At 39.2% G+C, this 13408-nt stretch overlaps 3 protein-coding genes across 3 annotated transcripts; 2 read left to right on the top strand and 1 right to left on the bottom strand.

The window, feature by feature from the left end:
• The first annotated feature begins 1893 nt into the window (after positions 1-1893).
• On the top strand, positions 1894-5544 carry LOC149050244 (uncharacterized). Its single transcript, XM_089196682.1, has one exon. The coding sequence runs from the start codon at positions 1925-1927 to the stop codon at positions 3980-3982; it is 2058 nt and encodes a 685-aa protein (XP_089052808.1). The 5' UTR covers positions 1894-1924; the 3' UTR covers positions 3983-5544.
• Positions 5545-8815: 3271 nt separating this feature from the next.
• On the top strand, positions 8816-10862 carry LOC149050243 (uncharacterized). The gene is made up of 2 exons (XM_089196683.1): positions 8816-9011; positions 9166-10862. Exons 1-2 carry the CDS (start codon positions 8821-8823, stop codon positions 10784-10786), a joined length of 1812 nt encoding a protein of 603 aa, XP_089052809.1. The 5' UTR covers positions 8816-8820; the 3' UTR covers positions 10787-10862.
• LOC149050242 (uncharacterized) lies at positions 10856-13102 on the bottom strand. Its single transcript, XM_089196684.1, has 2 exons — positions 12800-13102; positions 10856-12667 (listed from the first exon to the last, which is right to left on the bottom strand). Exons 1-2 carry the CDS (start codon positions 13100-13102, stop codon positions 11543-11545), a joined length of 1428 nt encoding a protein of 475 aa, XP_089052810.1. The 3' UTR covers positions 10856-11542.
• Between the last annotated feature and the right edge of the window lie 306 nt (positions 13103-13408).

Here is a 13408-nt window from a genome sequence, read left to right as displayed (position 1 = left end):
TTCTAGGAATGACCTGGGACACTGTTGCAGATGAATTTTTCTTTAACTTCACTGATTTATACAATTATGGTATCTCACCTCCGGCAACAAAATGCTCTGTTTTGAAATTGTCAGCAAAGATATTTGACCCAATTGGATTTCTCACCCTACCTACTGTCAAAACAAAGATTCTCTTCCAAGAACTCTGTCTCATCAAAGTTGACTGGGACAACGAATTACACAAAAATCTACTCGAGATTCAATTTTATTCCAATAGAATTCACTAATAGACGAATTGAAGTTTTTGGGCTATGTCAGAATACCTCGCTGTTATTTCTGATCAAGTCCAGTACAATTTGAGCTCCATGAATTCAGTGACGCCTCGAGCCACACGTATGCAGGAGTTGTTTACATCTGATCACTCTACGAAGATGGCGAAATTGACGTCCGATAAGTTGCCTCAAGGCAAGAGTTGCACCATTGAAAAGGCAAACCATACCGCATCTGGAACTGTTAGGTGTTCTTATTCTCCCTCAACTCGTGAACAACCTCAATTTGGCCAGGAAGAATGTCAAGACCATTTATTGGACAGATTTGATGATGATGTTACGTGGGATAAAAAACGAAAGGACTTGAAGGCAATTCGCCATTTTTACGTTGAGCGGGAGAGTGGGTCGAGTCGGTGGATGCAAAGCATGCTAGGGCGGGTTTAGGAGACGCCATTATCTGTGACAAACACAAGTGTGACTAAAAACAACATGGTTAAAGCGAGTTGTTGTGTGCCCAGGTGCACAAATAACTGGAGAAACTCTCCTAACATGAAATTCCATACTCTACCGAGTGATCCGAAAGTTTTAGGAATGTATGAGAAGCTCATACGAAACGCAAATCTTAAGAAAGATTCTTCTAGTACCCGAATCTGTGGTGAACATTTTCCTCAGGGAGAGCGAATGTCAAGAACTCAGCTACCCTCGATATATCCTTGGACTTCGGTTCCCCAGGAACGAAGAAAAATAGAAAGAGTACAAGTAACTATGGTAAAAAGGCCTCGAACTACCTCCAAAGTCTCGTTTTATAATCGCGTGAGGCACGAAGGAGTCTTTTCTACAGCCGTTGTTTGCTGGTCTCGTCATGATTTTTTTACTTACAGTTTGCTTCAATATATTCAATTTTTTCGTAATGGTGAAGCGTTGTGTCGTCCAGTTTTGTACTGATTCAAACAAAACTGGGCATACAATGCAAATATTTCCAAATGACGCAAATTTGAAGCAACAATTTGTGAAATTTGTTCAAGTGAAAATAGCCGATTTCGTCGAGCCGTTCGAACGTTCTGTTGTTTGTAGCAGTCATTTTTCTTCCTGGTGCTGTACCGACGATTCAGGCCTCACCAGAAGCAAATTATTTGGAAGTATAAAAACGACCCATACAGTCGGCAGACGACGAGGATTCGGAAGTGGCCGACCGAACTGAGAAAGAAGTTGAGCTCTTCAAAAGCTAGAAGTCAACAGAGAAAGTACAAAATCGATTTACATGAAAACATTTCGTTAATTAAACAACAATAGCTTTATTGGTTCTCTAAAAACATCTTTTTTCTCATCTAATGAAATATTATGGGGAAGCCAGTTGTTCGGGAGCCAGCGCTGAGCCCGTAAAAGACACTGACATGTCTGAACCTTTGCCTGAATTCGAAACACGTATCAAAGAAAGAGAATTCGTTGAATTTTGTCAGAGTGTCATCATGGCGACCGGTCGAGCACTGCCGAGCTCGCTGAAATATTTTGTGTTCTCGCTCATAGCGGCTTTGATGATACGGGAGAAAGTCGAAAAACAACTCCTATACGGACCAGCTCATTTGGGAAAAAACGAGGAAGGACAAGAACGTCTCGCCGCTTTAATACCACTGAAGATGAGCTTGAGCTTGAGAACTCGAGCGGGATGCGGCAAAATGTATTTATCGTTCAGAATTCCATATACAGCGAAGGATACGAGGACCCTACAGCTTAGCCGAATTGTCTTAGGTGGCGATGTACATACAAATCCAGGGCCTTCAAGAATGCTGAAAGACCCGTGTAAGGAGTGCGAGAAAACTGTTCGGTCAAACCAAGAGGCCTTGTTGTGTGTTCATTGTAACACTTGGTCGCATGCCAAATGTATAGGCCTAAGAAAGGCTGAATTCAAGTCGTACAAGGTTTGCCCTGAAATACAATGGACCTGCTCTCTCAGCTTGCTTCCATTTAGCCAAGAAGAATGCTTGAAAGATTGTCTACAGGAAGAATTTGTTTCGATAAATAACAGTGTGGAGGAAGATGATTATGCAAATAACAATGCTGGCGAAGCTGTTTATGCTAATACATTGGACGTAATGAAACCCTGCATACGGGAATCCCCTGGGAGAGTAATCATTGAGGAAAGGAAAAGGAATTCAAGCGGAGCCCTTATTGTTCATCTAAACATCAATAGTATACAAAATAAATTTGAAGAACTAAAAACATTGAACAATTCCCTTAGAGCACATATTATAGTAATATCTGAAACAAAAGTGGATAGTTCCTATCCCAACAGTCAATTTAACCTCCCAGGATACCACATGTATAGAAAAGACAGAAAAAAGGGTGGAGGCGGACTGTTAGCATACTTCTCTTCAGCTCTGCCTTCTAAGAAGCGGGCCCTGCCAAAGACTTACAAGACCCTCGAGGCAATTGCTGTCGAGGTGAAGATAGGAAGCAATGATTTGTTAGTTCTGTCAATCTACAGGCCCCCAAAACAGAAAATGAAGGGAAACGAGTCCAGCCTCCAGGATCTTAAAAGTGTTGAGGAGGAGCTTAACCACATCTGTCAGTGGGCGTGTTTCCAAAAGCAGTCTGTCATCATTTTAGGGGACCTTAATCTGGACAGATTGAGATTGGATCGTGCTGAGGGGAAACTTCTGAAGGACCCGGAAGAAGTCAATAATCTACAGTGCATGATAACTGAACCCACCCGAGTTACAGCTCACTCGGAGTCACTTTTGGACGTTATCCTAACCAACAATCCTGAACTGTTCAAGAAATGTGGGGTTTATCAGCCAGAAATGAGTGACCACCATATGGTGTTTGGAGAAATGATGGAGAAAGTCCACAAACACAAGACTCGCACTACCACTTTCCGGCAGACAAAAAGTACTGATTTCGAACAGCTTAACCGGGACTTGGAGGCTGCCCCCTGGCATGTAGGAGAGATTTTTTGTAATGTGGACGATCAATATGATTATTGGAAGGGACTGTTTGAGAGCGTTGTGGATCAACATGCACCTACTAAAAAGAAACGAGTCAGGGAGAAAGATATACCCTATATGACTCCAGAATGGAAGCAAGCCATCAGAGATAAGAGAAAATTTGCAGTTCAATTTGCAAAGGATCGCTCTCTTGAAAACTTTGAGCTCAAACGAAAATACAGGAACATTGCAACACGGGAACGTAGAAAGGCAATAAAGGCCTACTGGTATAGAAAATCGGAAGAGCTGAAATCTAAGCCCAGCGAGTTTTTTAACACATTCAGGCCATTCATCAGTACAAAGACAAAAGACACCAATGCTATATGTTTGAAATCTGAAGATGGCGAGGTCGAGAAAGACCAAACTGTGGTGGCTGAACTCCTAGCAGGCCATTTTAATACGGTGGCAGCGAATATAGTAGGCAACCATATCACCAGCCTAACCGAGAATGATCAAAGGAACCACAGTAGTGTCAAGGCTATTGAAAGCGGTTACAAGGGGAATAAATTTCATTTCAAAGAATTTAACAAAGAGGAAGTGCAGTGTGCTCTTAAAAATCTCAATGTAAGAAAGTCGTATGGGTGGGATGTGACAGCACCACCAAAACTCTTTAAGGGAGTGGCTGAAGGAATTGCACCATCCCTGACTAGACTTTACAATAACTGTATTGACTTAGGCGAGTGGCCATCTGAATGGAAGAAAGGCGAATGGACCCCTGTATTTAAAAAGGGAGACAGCAAGACAAATTGAACTATCGTCCAATCACTTCACTTATATGTGTGGACAAGATTTTTGAACACTTACTCAGCAAACAAGTGACCAGACATTATGACCCTGCTCTGTACCACAGGATGACAGCTTATAGAAAACAACGCAGCTGTGAGACAACCCTGCTGATGTTTATTGAAGACTGGAGGTCTGCAGTGGACAGAAAAGAGCTGGTAACAATATTATCTGCTGACATGAGTAAAGCATTTGACTCGTTAAGCTATTCACTCACTCTAAAAAAGCTGGATGCCTACGGTTTTAATAGCAGTTCACTTGAACTGATTAGATCATTTTTTGATAGCAGGCTAAACAGAGTAAAAATAAATGGCCACACGAGTGAATGGAGAATTATGGAACGTGGTTGTCCTCAGGGATCGTCATTTGGCCCTCTCCTCTGGAACATGTTCCAAAATGATATGGCATTTCATATCCCTGACTCAAACCTTACGCTCTATGCTGATGACCACCAATTATATGTGACAGGAAAAACCTATGAAGAAGTCGAATCTACTCTAGTGACTCAGGGTCAACAAGCACTGTTATGGTATAGGGACAACTTCCTCTTGGCAAATCCAGATAAGTTTCAGTCTCTTACGATTAACCCAAGAAACATAGATGCAGATAAGAAGGGCAGCGTTCTCACCATCGCCAATGACGCGATCAGGAAAACTGAAGAAATCAAGCTATTAGGAGTAAATATAGACAAGAACCTTAACTTTACACAACACATTAGCGAAATATGCACTAAAGCCAGCCAGAGACTAGGAGTCCTCATGCGCTTGCGCAACCTAATACCATGCCAAGCTAAGCTCATACTGTATAAAACAGCTATAATGCCACATTTAACATACTGTCATTTAGTCTGGAACTTTTGTAAATCTTCAGATGGGCGCAAAATCGAACGCATCCAAGAGCGAGCCCTGCGTGCGGTCTTCAAAACAACAACAGAGACATATGAGGAACTTCTTAAGCGTGCTAAGTTACCTACGCTTCATAATAGACGCTTACAGGACATAGCAATACTAATGTATAAAGTAAAGAACGATCTAGTACCCAGCTACATATCTGAGATATTTACTCGAAAGGGTACTCGTTATAACCTTAGGAATAGTGACTTTGAAATACCACGATTTAACACTATACGCTATGGTAAACACACACTAAGGTATCAAGGACCATATATTTGGTCCAAATTAGAAAATGGTATGCGTGAACTACCAAGCCTTAGTATCTTTAAAACTAGAATCCGTAGAGTTGACCTGGTCAGCCTAGTGGAAGACAGTGGCAACTGCTGCAATCTTTGCAGCACGTGATTTTTTTTAGTTATCTGCATGGTACAAGTATTTTTATGTTATCTGAACATTGTTAATATTTCTGAATATTTTTAAATTTTAATGCATAGTTTATCGGCTATATTGTTACTTATTATGATACTGTACATAGTTTTTTCTATTAATTTAGTAATAGTAGGTGTCCCCAATTAGCTCTATGAGCTAAATACATTGACACGGTAATAAAGATTTTATTATTTATTATTATTATTATATCAGTGTGTAATAACGTGATCTGGAATTTTGTCGGTTCGATACAAAGAATTCTATACAGGATCCCATAATCAACACTTACGTTCTATAAGAAAATCCAAGCCAGCCCCACTTGGTGCTTCCTTTGAGAAACCCTGCAGAGAAACACCAGAAGAATTCGTGTCACGGTTTTCACAGCAGTGAAAATACATTCAAAGGTCAGTAGGACAATATTCATCATTTTGAGTACAACTTAAAAGATCCTGATTTCAGCTTGCAAAACTATCTTTTCAATATTTCAAATCGAAGCAAACACAAACAGGGTTGGATAATTATGAAGGCCACACAAGGAAATGTACATGATACAACTTGTTTATCGATGGAAATGTTTCTGAGATGAAGGATATTGTTTACCGCACAAGATAGCACAGCGACCCTAAAGTGTTTGCCGAGATATCCCCAACACCAACGAACAAGCTATCTGTAGGCAATTTAGCGAAATTTCCTGCCAGGAAAGAAGCGAAAAACAACTAGCTCTAGTACTGTATTATTAAATCAATGGCAGAAACAACTCAAGTAAATCGATCTCAAAATGTAACAAAACAGATGAAACAGAAAATATTTAGCTTAGTCGTTTCCGGTGTGATTATCTGTGCTTTGCTGCTGCCTGTACGCGTACTTGGCCGTCTCCAGCACCCAGAAATCGAGGCAAATTGACTGAAAACCTGGATGCTCAGTGATACAACTTATCTGCGTTTCAGGCCATTTTGCCACAATTGCCCGATTTCCGTACAACAAACACTTTCATGAGTTGTCGGCATTGGTTGACAAGTTCCACACTCGCACCTTTGATAATTTTATATAAAACACTTTCAGAAGCTCAAGTTAAAAAAAAATCTGTTACATTCCTTTAGATTGTACCCTCGCTTTATTGCATTTTCATGTTAAATACAAATAAATCACAAAGTAAATTTAATACCAGTCTGAGTTTCCGAGACGGTCGCATCACTGTCGACATGTTCTGTACTGTCTTCGTGCGGATCGCTTCGCTGAACCCTACGCGGCTCATATTGTTAAGGACGTGGCCCAGACTCTCCTGAAGATTCTGGATTATTCCCAGCGCTGTCATGTACTAAGCTTAAGGCATTCGAGTCGCTATCTTCTGAAAAAACATCTTCCGAACTACCACTACTTACACGAACTCCCACACCAGTTCTACTGGGGAATATGTGTTGCGCAATATTTTGGTTCCACCGCTTACGTCACGACTTCTCGCTATTGTTTTTACCGGAAATGGAATTTCAGTTGAAAATGCCAATTTTCTCCTAAAATAAGTCGAATTGGACAAAACTAATTTCAAATTCGTTTTCTACGCCGCTTTTTACATAGTATAAGAAAAACATGTATTTTTGGGTTTATATGCCCTTTAAGTGATCACAAAGATAAAGACCATGACATTGCTTTTTATACAGGTTTTCCTAACCACGATACCCTGTTGTTATGTTATGACTCATTGAAAGAGAAAGCTGAACATTTATGCTACCAAAATAGAGATGAAACTAAGTATCACCCTGCAGAATACAACAAACCAGGCAGCAAACGTAAACTAACAATATGGCAGGAGTTAACAATAGTACTTTTACGTTTACGTCTGGGATTGCTAGAGAAAGATCTAGCGGAGAGATTTAGAATCTCTATGCCAACAATCTCTGTTATCTGGAGAACCTGCATTAAATTCATGAGGAAAGAGCTTGAACCAGTTTGTATTCAATGGCCATCTAAAGACCAATCACATGGAGGAAATTTGCAAATACAAATTGGTAGGACGGTCCAGAATCTCTCTACAAGCCAGAGTCACACTGGCCCACAAGTGAACCAACACATTCTGAAGGTGAAGTGGCAACCCAAGAAGCTGTAAACCATCAAGTCAGAATCACTCGCTCATTGGTTCACTGTTTGGTTAAGGATCCAATGGAACCAAAGATTGATGAATTAATTGACATCAATCAATTCAGCAGATTGATGAAATTACTTTGTGTGACCGCCTTTGTTGTCAAATTTGTAAAAAAGCTTAAAAACAGGGCTCAAAACAAGTTGAAATCCAAGAGTGGAATTTAAATTCTGAATGCTGTGAGTTAAACGAAGGCTGAGGAACTTTGGATAAAGGCTGTTCCAACATGTTCTTTTGAACAAGAAATCAAGTTTCTCCTGGATAACTGTCAAACTGAAGCTGCGCCTCCGACCTACGTCTCACAATTCCAATTATTTCTCGAAGATGGAGTTGTCAGATGCAAGGGGGAGGGTAAATAATGCCGATTTACCTGGAGCTCAAGAAATCCAATTCTGTTGCCAGTGAAACATGATTTCATTTGATCAATTATTAAGAATGCACACATGTCCATGAAACACTGCGGAATATGGGACATGCTTATAGAGCAATTTTAGATTTGAAAGGTTCCAAAGCTGTAAAACAAATTATCAAGAAATGTGTGATTTGTTTCAAAATCGATAGAACCCTGTACAAGTCTCATTCACCTCCTGATCTCCCTAGTGAACTAGTGTCTGACGATCCTTCTTCACGCTTGCAGAAATAGACTTTGTCGGACCATTGAATGTTGGCAGTGGAAATCTGGACAAGGACAAGATCAGCAAAGTGTACATATGTTTGTTTCCTTGTGCTTTGACCAGGGCTGTTCACTTAGAATTATGCAGAAGCCTCAATGCTCAAGATTTTCTGCTGGCATTCAGACGATTTGCTGGTTGACGAGGACTCCCCACCACAATTACATCAGATAACGCAAGAACCTTCAAATCTTCGAGCAAGGAGATAAGAAGAATCACGAGATCGAACAAAGTCTTGCACTACCTTGTTAACCAAAGAATTTCATGAACTTTATCACTGAAAGAGCTCCATGGTGGGGAGGGTTTCTGGAGTGGCTAGTCAAAGGTATCAAGACACCTCTAAAGAAGGTACTTGATTGATCAACCTTGTGTTTTGAAGAGTTACAAACAGTGCTGGTAGAGGTTGATGGAACTGTTTTGAAAAGCTTTCGGAGAGAGAAGGGGGGTTGAGCCAGTTCTGGTCAGGTCGGTTCTGATCAAAAAGTGCAGTAGGGCTTGCAGAAGAAATCTACATTGGAGCCAACCCTGTTGTTGTTAGTCATTGTCTCAAGGATAGTAATACCCTCACCAGCTACCCTGGTGAGGGTATTCGCCGGTAACAAAATGAAAAAGGGCCTGGGACTGAAACTGCGATCGCAAAGCATGCATGGATTGTTTGGCTGGACAGAAATCAAAATGGCGTCCATTGCGAATGATAGTAAGCTCTCAGAAACTAAAGAAGAAGGCTTTATTTTAACTGAAGACGATATACCTGGGGCTGTTTTGCCAAACAGAAATGTAGAGGCATGCAGTGTGGTACAGCTAAAGCGCTGGCTGATTTGTAGGGGAGCGAAAACAAGTGGTAAAAAGTCAGCTTTAGTCAGCAGGTAAAGGGTCAAATTCAGCTTTTTCGTAGCTCTTTCTTTTGCTTACATAAAAACCATTAATATTTCTGATGGAAAACATATTCACTTAAAGATTTTATACATTAAATCGTCTGCTTAGAACTCCATTAACATTATTTAAAATCGTTTTGCATAGGGTAAAACACCATGTAGAAAATGGCCTTGACAAGAAATATCTTAGAGACCCCGACAACGGCGCTAATATTATGAAGAAAAAAGCAGATCTTGGTTTGCTTGATAAGAAAGAGCCTCAAACAAATGGAAAATTTCCAAAAGAAGGTTTCAATTCTGATCTCAATGCTCTCCCTAAAGTATCATTTGGAACCATCTGGCGTTACATGATCGACTCGGTTGACTCAAAAAAACAACTCTCAACTGCTAAACCTCTTGTAAAGGGGTTCAATTTTTATAAGTCTGGGAACGTACATTCTATTCACCATTTAAAGGAAAGTGGGAAGCACTTTATAAAGAGCCAAGTTCTCCCATCAATGAAAAAGAACTTAATATACCAATGTCAAATAGTAATGTCAAGTATTGGAGTACTCAAAGCATATTGTGGTTGCCCAGCAGGAATAGATGGAAGATGTAATCATGTGTCTGCAACTCTCTTTGCCTTGGATGAATATTGCAAAGAAAGAAAAAAGATCTCCATAAAATCATGTACTTCTAAACCATGTAAATGGAATATCCCAAGGAAACGAAAAAGTCCTGTATCACCAATCTCAGCCATGTCATTTCATAAACATGACTACAGCAAACAAATTAAGACTGACAGAACACCAAATATCAAGAAAGGGAAAGATGTTCGAGCTATACATCAGAGAGAGTGGTCAGATGCCAAAGTGAACAATATGTTACAAACTATCAAAGACTATCAAACCAAAAGTGGTAACATTGTTGGCTGGAGTCACATACTGCCACAAGAGGTTAAAGAAGAAGACACCATTTTTTTGCCGCTCAAAGTCCTTCCACCATCCCTAAGGGAAATAAGTGAAAAATGCAAAGAAATTGAGAAAAAGTTGAATCTAGAGGAAAAGGAAATTACCAAAGTTGAGCAAAAGACTAGAAGACAATCAAAGGACAAGCTTTGGAATTATCACAGAAAGTGTAGAATAACAGCTTCGAAATGTTACCGGGTTGCCTCTTTGAAGCCCACTACATCACCAACAAAGGCACTTGCAGATGTCTTACAGTATAATAAACAGTATCAGAGTTTTGCAATGAATCAGGGTTTAGAGAAAGAAGAAGAAATTGAAAGATTATATGTTACATCTAAGCATAACTCAGGCTACAGGAATCTTTCAGTTGAGCCATGTGGGCTTTTTATAAGCCAAAGCCATGGTTTCTTAGCAGCCACCCCTGATGGTCTAGTGTCAGATCCTCATGTTTCCCAACCACTTGGACTTCTTGAAATGAAATTGATACAGTTAAATGACAGTGAGAGTCTTAGACAAGGTCTGCTTCAAAGAAGAATATATAAGGACTGTGGTGACAACCATCTAAAGATGAACACTGGACATAAGTATTTCTATCAAATACAACAACAGATGTTTGCAACCCAGCGTAAATGGACAGATTTTGTAGTCAAGGGATCAACAGGAAATGAGCTATACATTGAGCGAGTCAACTTCAACTCTGAGTTTTGGGAAAGTGTTCTTCCTAAACTTTGCAATTTCTTTCAAAAACAAGTTTTACCAGAGATGTCATATCCTCGAGTCAAATATGGGCTAGCAAGATGTCAGTTGAGATTTGAATAGACTGTGCCTAAATTGATTTAAATGAATTCATTTAGAACAGTGTAAAAGAAAACCTTGCAGTCTTGAATATAAGTTGCACAACTTTAATTATCTTGGACATAATGGGTCTACATGTAGTGTAACCTTTAAAAAGGCTAAAATACTAACAACAATAATAGGCACTATTTATTGAAATAAGTGGCTTTTAAATACCTGTGCAGTTATTGTAATTTCAAAGTTTAATAAACCACAATAGTTGTCACTGGACAAAAGAATACAAAAGAGGCAAAGTATAATATATTTAGTTATAGTTAAAGTTAATGCATCAAAGTGTAGACTGCACATGTGTGGAAAACAATTTAAAGATTTATCAGATCAAAACGTCAAGCAAATATATTATCATGTAATGTATTATATTCTGCAGCTTTTGTTCATGTTTAGAATAAATAGTTTTGTTTCATTTTGCTTTGTGCTCAATCCTGAACAGTTTAATGACAGTACCATATATTTAAAGTGGTCTCTGTCAATTGCATTTGTTTTATAGCAAGACTAAAAACTATTCTGGTCCAGTGATATCATTAATTTGTCACTACATACTAAATATTTGTCAATAACTATTTAATATCATTTCAAAGTTCGTGTTTTTGCTCTATCTTACACCTTGGGTGCATTTCATTATAAGAGTGAAACATGCACTAATTTGCTCAATTTTGCTTTCAAAGTGTTTCACACATCAAAAATGAAATGCACTCTACCATGAACATGTACAAAATCTAATTAGTCTATTAAGGGAGGAAGAAAATTTGATAGAGCAGCCACCACAATTAATATATCAGAGGCAACAGGTGACATTGAAATGGGAATTTTACGATCAAAAATATGCCAGTTTTTAATACGTTCCATTAACCTTTCCACGTGGACACGGAGACTTGCAATTGTTTTATTATGTTCTGTTTCTTTGGTAGAAAATTGCTTTTTGTCTTTTAGAAAGTTAGGTTTAACTAGCACAACTCCAACTGATGCTAACTCATCTTGACAATTAAACCCCTTATCAGCCATTACCTCGTCACCTCTTTTAAGTTTGCCAAGAAAGCCACTTTGCATTGTTATTTCTAGATCAGAAGTACTTCCTGGAAATAGTTCACTAACAAAACAGACAACTCCACTTGGTGTGATTCCTAATAAAGCTTTCATTGTGTTAGTGCTCTTATAGGATGAATAGCAGGCAGATTGAGCATCGAGTGACGATGGCTTTTCCATCTGGAACTCAGTGCAGTCTACAATGACAACAGTGTCAGGACAGATTTCTTTGAAGACTTTCGGCATATGAAATTTCAAAACATCATCAGGTGGTATCTGTATAAGCGGCTCGAACTCTGACCTCAAAAATCTCAGCCATGAGTTAGTTATCCTTGAAACAGACATGTGAGAAACATTAAACCTATGGCCCAAGTCTCTCTCAAACAATCCCAGTCGTATTCGCACCAAAGTCATTATGAATTCCTGAAATGTTGATAGTGCTCTAGGTCTGCCAGGTTGTTTTGTACTTTCTAAGTCACAGTATATTCTTTCATAATTGTAGCTTCTATTCTTAGCTGAGTCTTTCACTAGGTTGTAACACATCATTAACATTTCATAATCAGAGAGTCCAGTGTAGAATGCAATGTCATCAGGATTATCTTTGTACTTCTCAATATTAAAAACTTCACTATTACTTGAAATAAAGTTCAAATGTTTGTTTTCTTTGGTTAACTGGTCACATTTATCTCTCAATTGTTTGTTTTCCTCTTTGAGTTTAGATACCTCATTCAATACCTCTTCCAATGATGCCAAATCTATGTCAGTTTGAGTGTGTTTAGAAAGATATTGATGTTGTTCTTCTCGAAAATTATTCGGTATTTCCTCAGGTTGAACTTCTCTCGTATAGTATGGATCCTCGTGCAGTGATGCAGTTGAGGTCGGTGTTGTTTGGGTTACAATGTTGGCATTGTTGTCAGAGTAACTGCTGTCAGTATCAGTAATAGATACAACAACTGATGCGACTTTCCTTTTCTTTGGCACAAAGTCATGCTTAAAGATTTCTCTCCTTGATTTTCTCTCTTTTGTCCATGGAAATATTGTTGGCAGATGATTTCTGCTGAGTTTTTGGCCACCTTCGAAGTGTTCAGAACATATTCTCGTTTGGGAAGAATCCAGCTTTAGCGATTCGTTTCTAAGCGATACTTTGTAGTATTTCCAAGCCTTTTCGCACTTGGGAATCCTGTAATATTCCAGATTTGGTTTGTTTCTAAAGTTGTTGGTACACTGGGGCACACAACAGTTAAAATGATGTGGCATTTTCCTTCAAAACAGCTTTGAATGAGTCTCTTTTGAACAGAATAAATTACAACACATGTATGTCAACATGTCTTCCTGTCCAGCCAATCAGTCCATGCACGCTTTGCGATCGACATCGACGGGGGGGGATGGACACACGTTTGTTTGTTTTTGTAAGTGCCAGGTGTTAACCCTCTGTGTGGGGACTGAAACGAATAATGAAGCTTTGAGTTGTGAGCACATGTTAATGTCTGAAGTGTGTTTTAAACCGTGACCCTGATAGAATTTCCCACACCTAGGAATCTCCATAGCAATGTTAACTGCAGT

This window comes from Pocillopora damicornis, chromosome 2 (genome assembly GCF_964200805.1).
Source record: "Pocillopora damicornis chromosome 2, jaPocDami1.2, whole genome shotgun sequence".
In the NCBI taxonomy this organism is placed as follows: Eukaryota; Metazoa; Cnidaria; class Anthozoa; order Scleractinia; family Pocilloporidae; genus Pocillopora; species Pocillopora damicornis.
This window is presented reverse-complemented; position numbering and strand designations above follow the sequence as displayed.

Excerpts from the sequence above, each read along its gene's own strand:
- LOC149050244 (XM_089196682.1), top strand. The coding sequence starts at position 1,925 with ATGTATTTATCGTTCAGAATTCCATATACAGCGAAGGATACGAGGACC.
- LOC149050243 (XM_089196683.1), top strand. The coding sequence starts at position 8,821 with ATGGCGTCCATTGCGAATGATAGTAAGCTCTCAGAAACTAAAGAAGAA. Across the intron at positions 9,012-9,165 it reads AAGTCAGCTTTAGTCAGCAG|GGTAAAACACCATGTAGAAA; the intron begins GTAAAGGGTCAA and ends CGTTTTGCATAG.
- LOC149050242 (XM_089196684.1), bottom strand. The coding sequence starts at position 13,102 with ATGCCACATCATTTTAACTGTTGTGTGCCCCAGTGTACCAACAACTTT. Across the intron at positions 12,668-12,799 it reads AGAAAAGGAAAGTCGCATCA|GAAATACCGAATAATTTTCG; the intron begins GTTGTTGTATCT and ends GTTCAACCTGAG.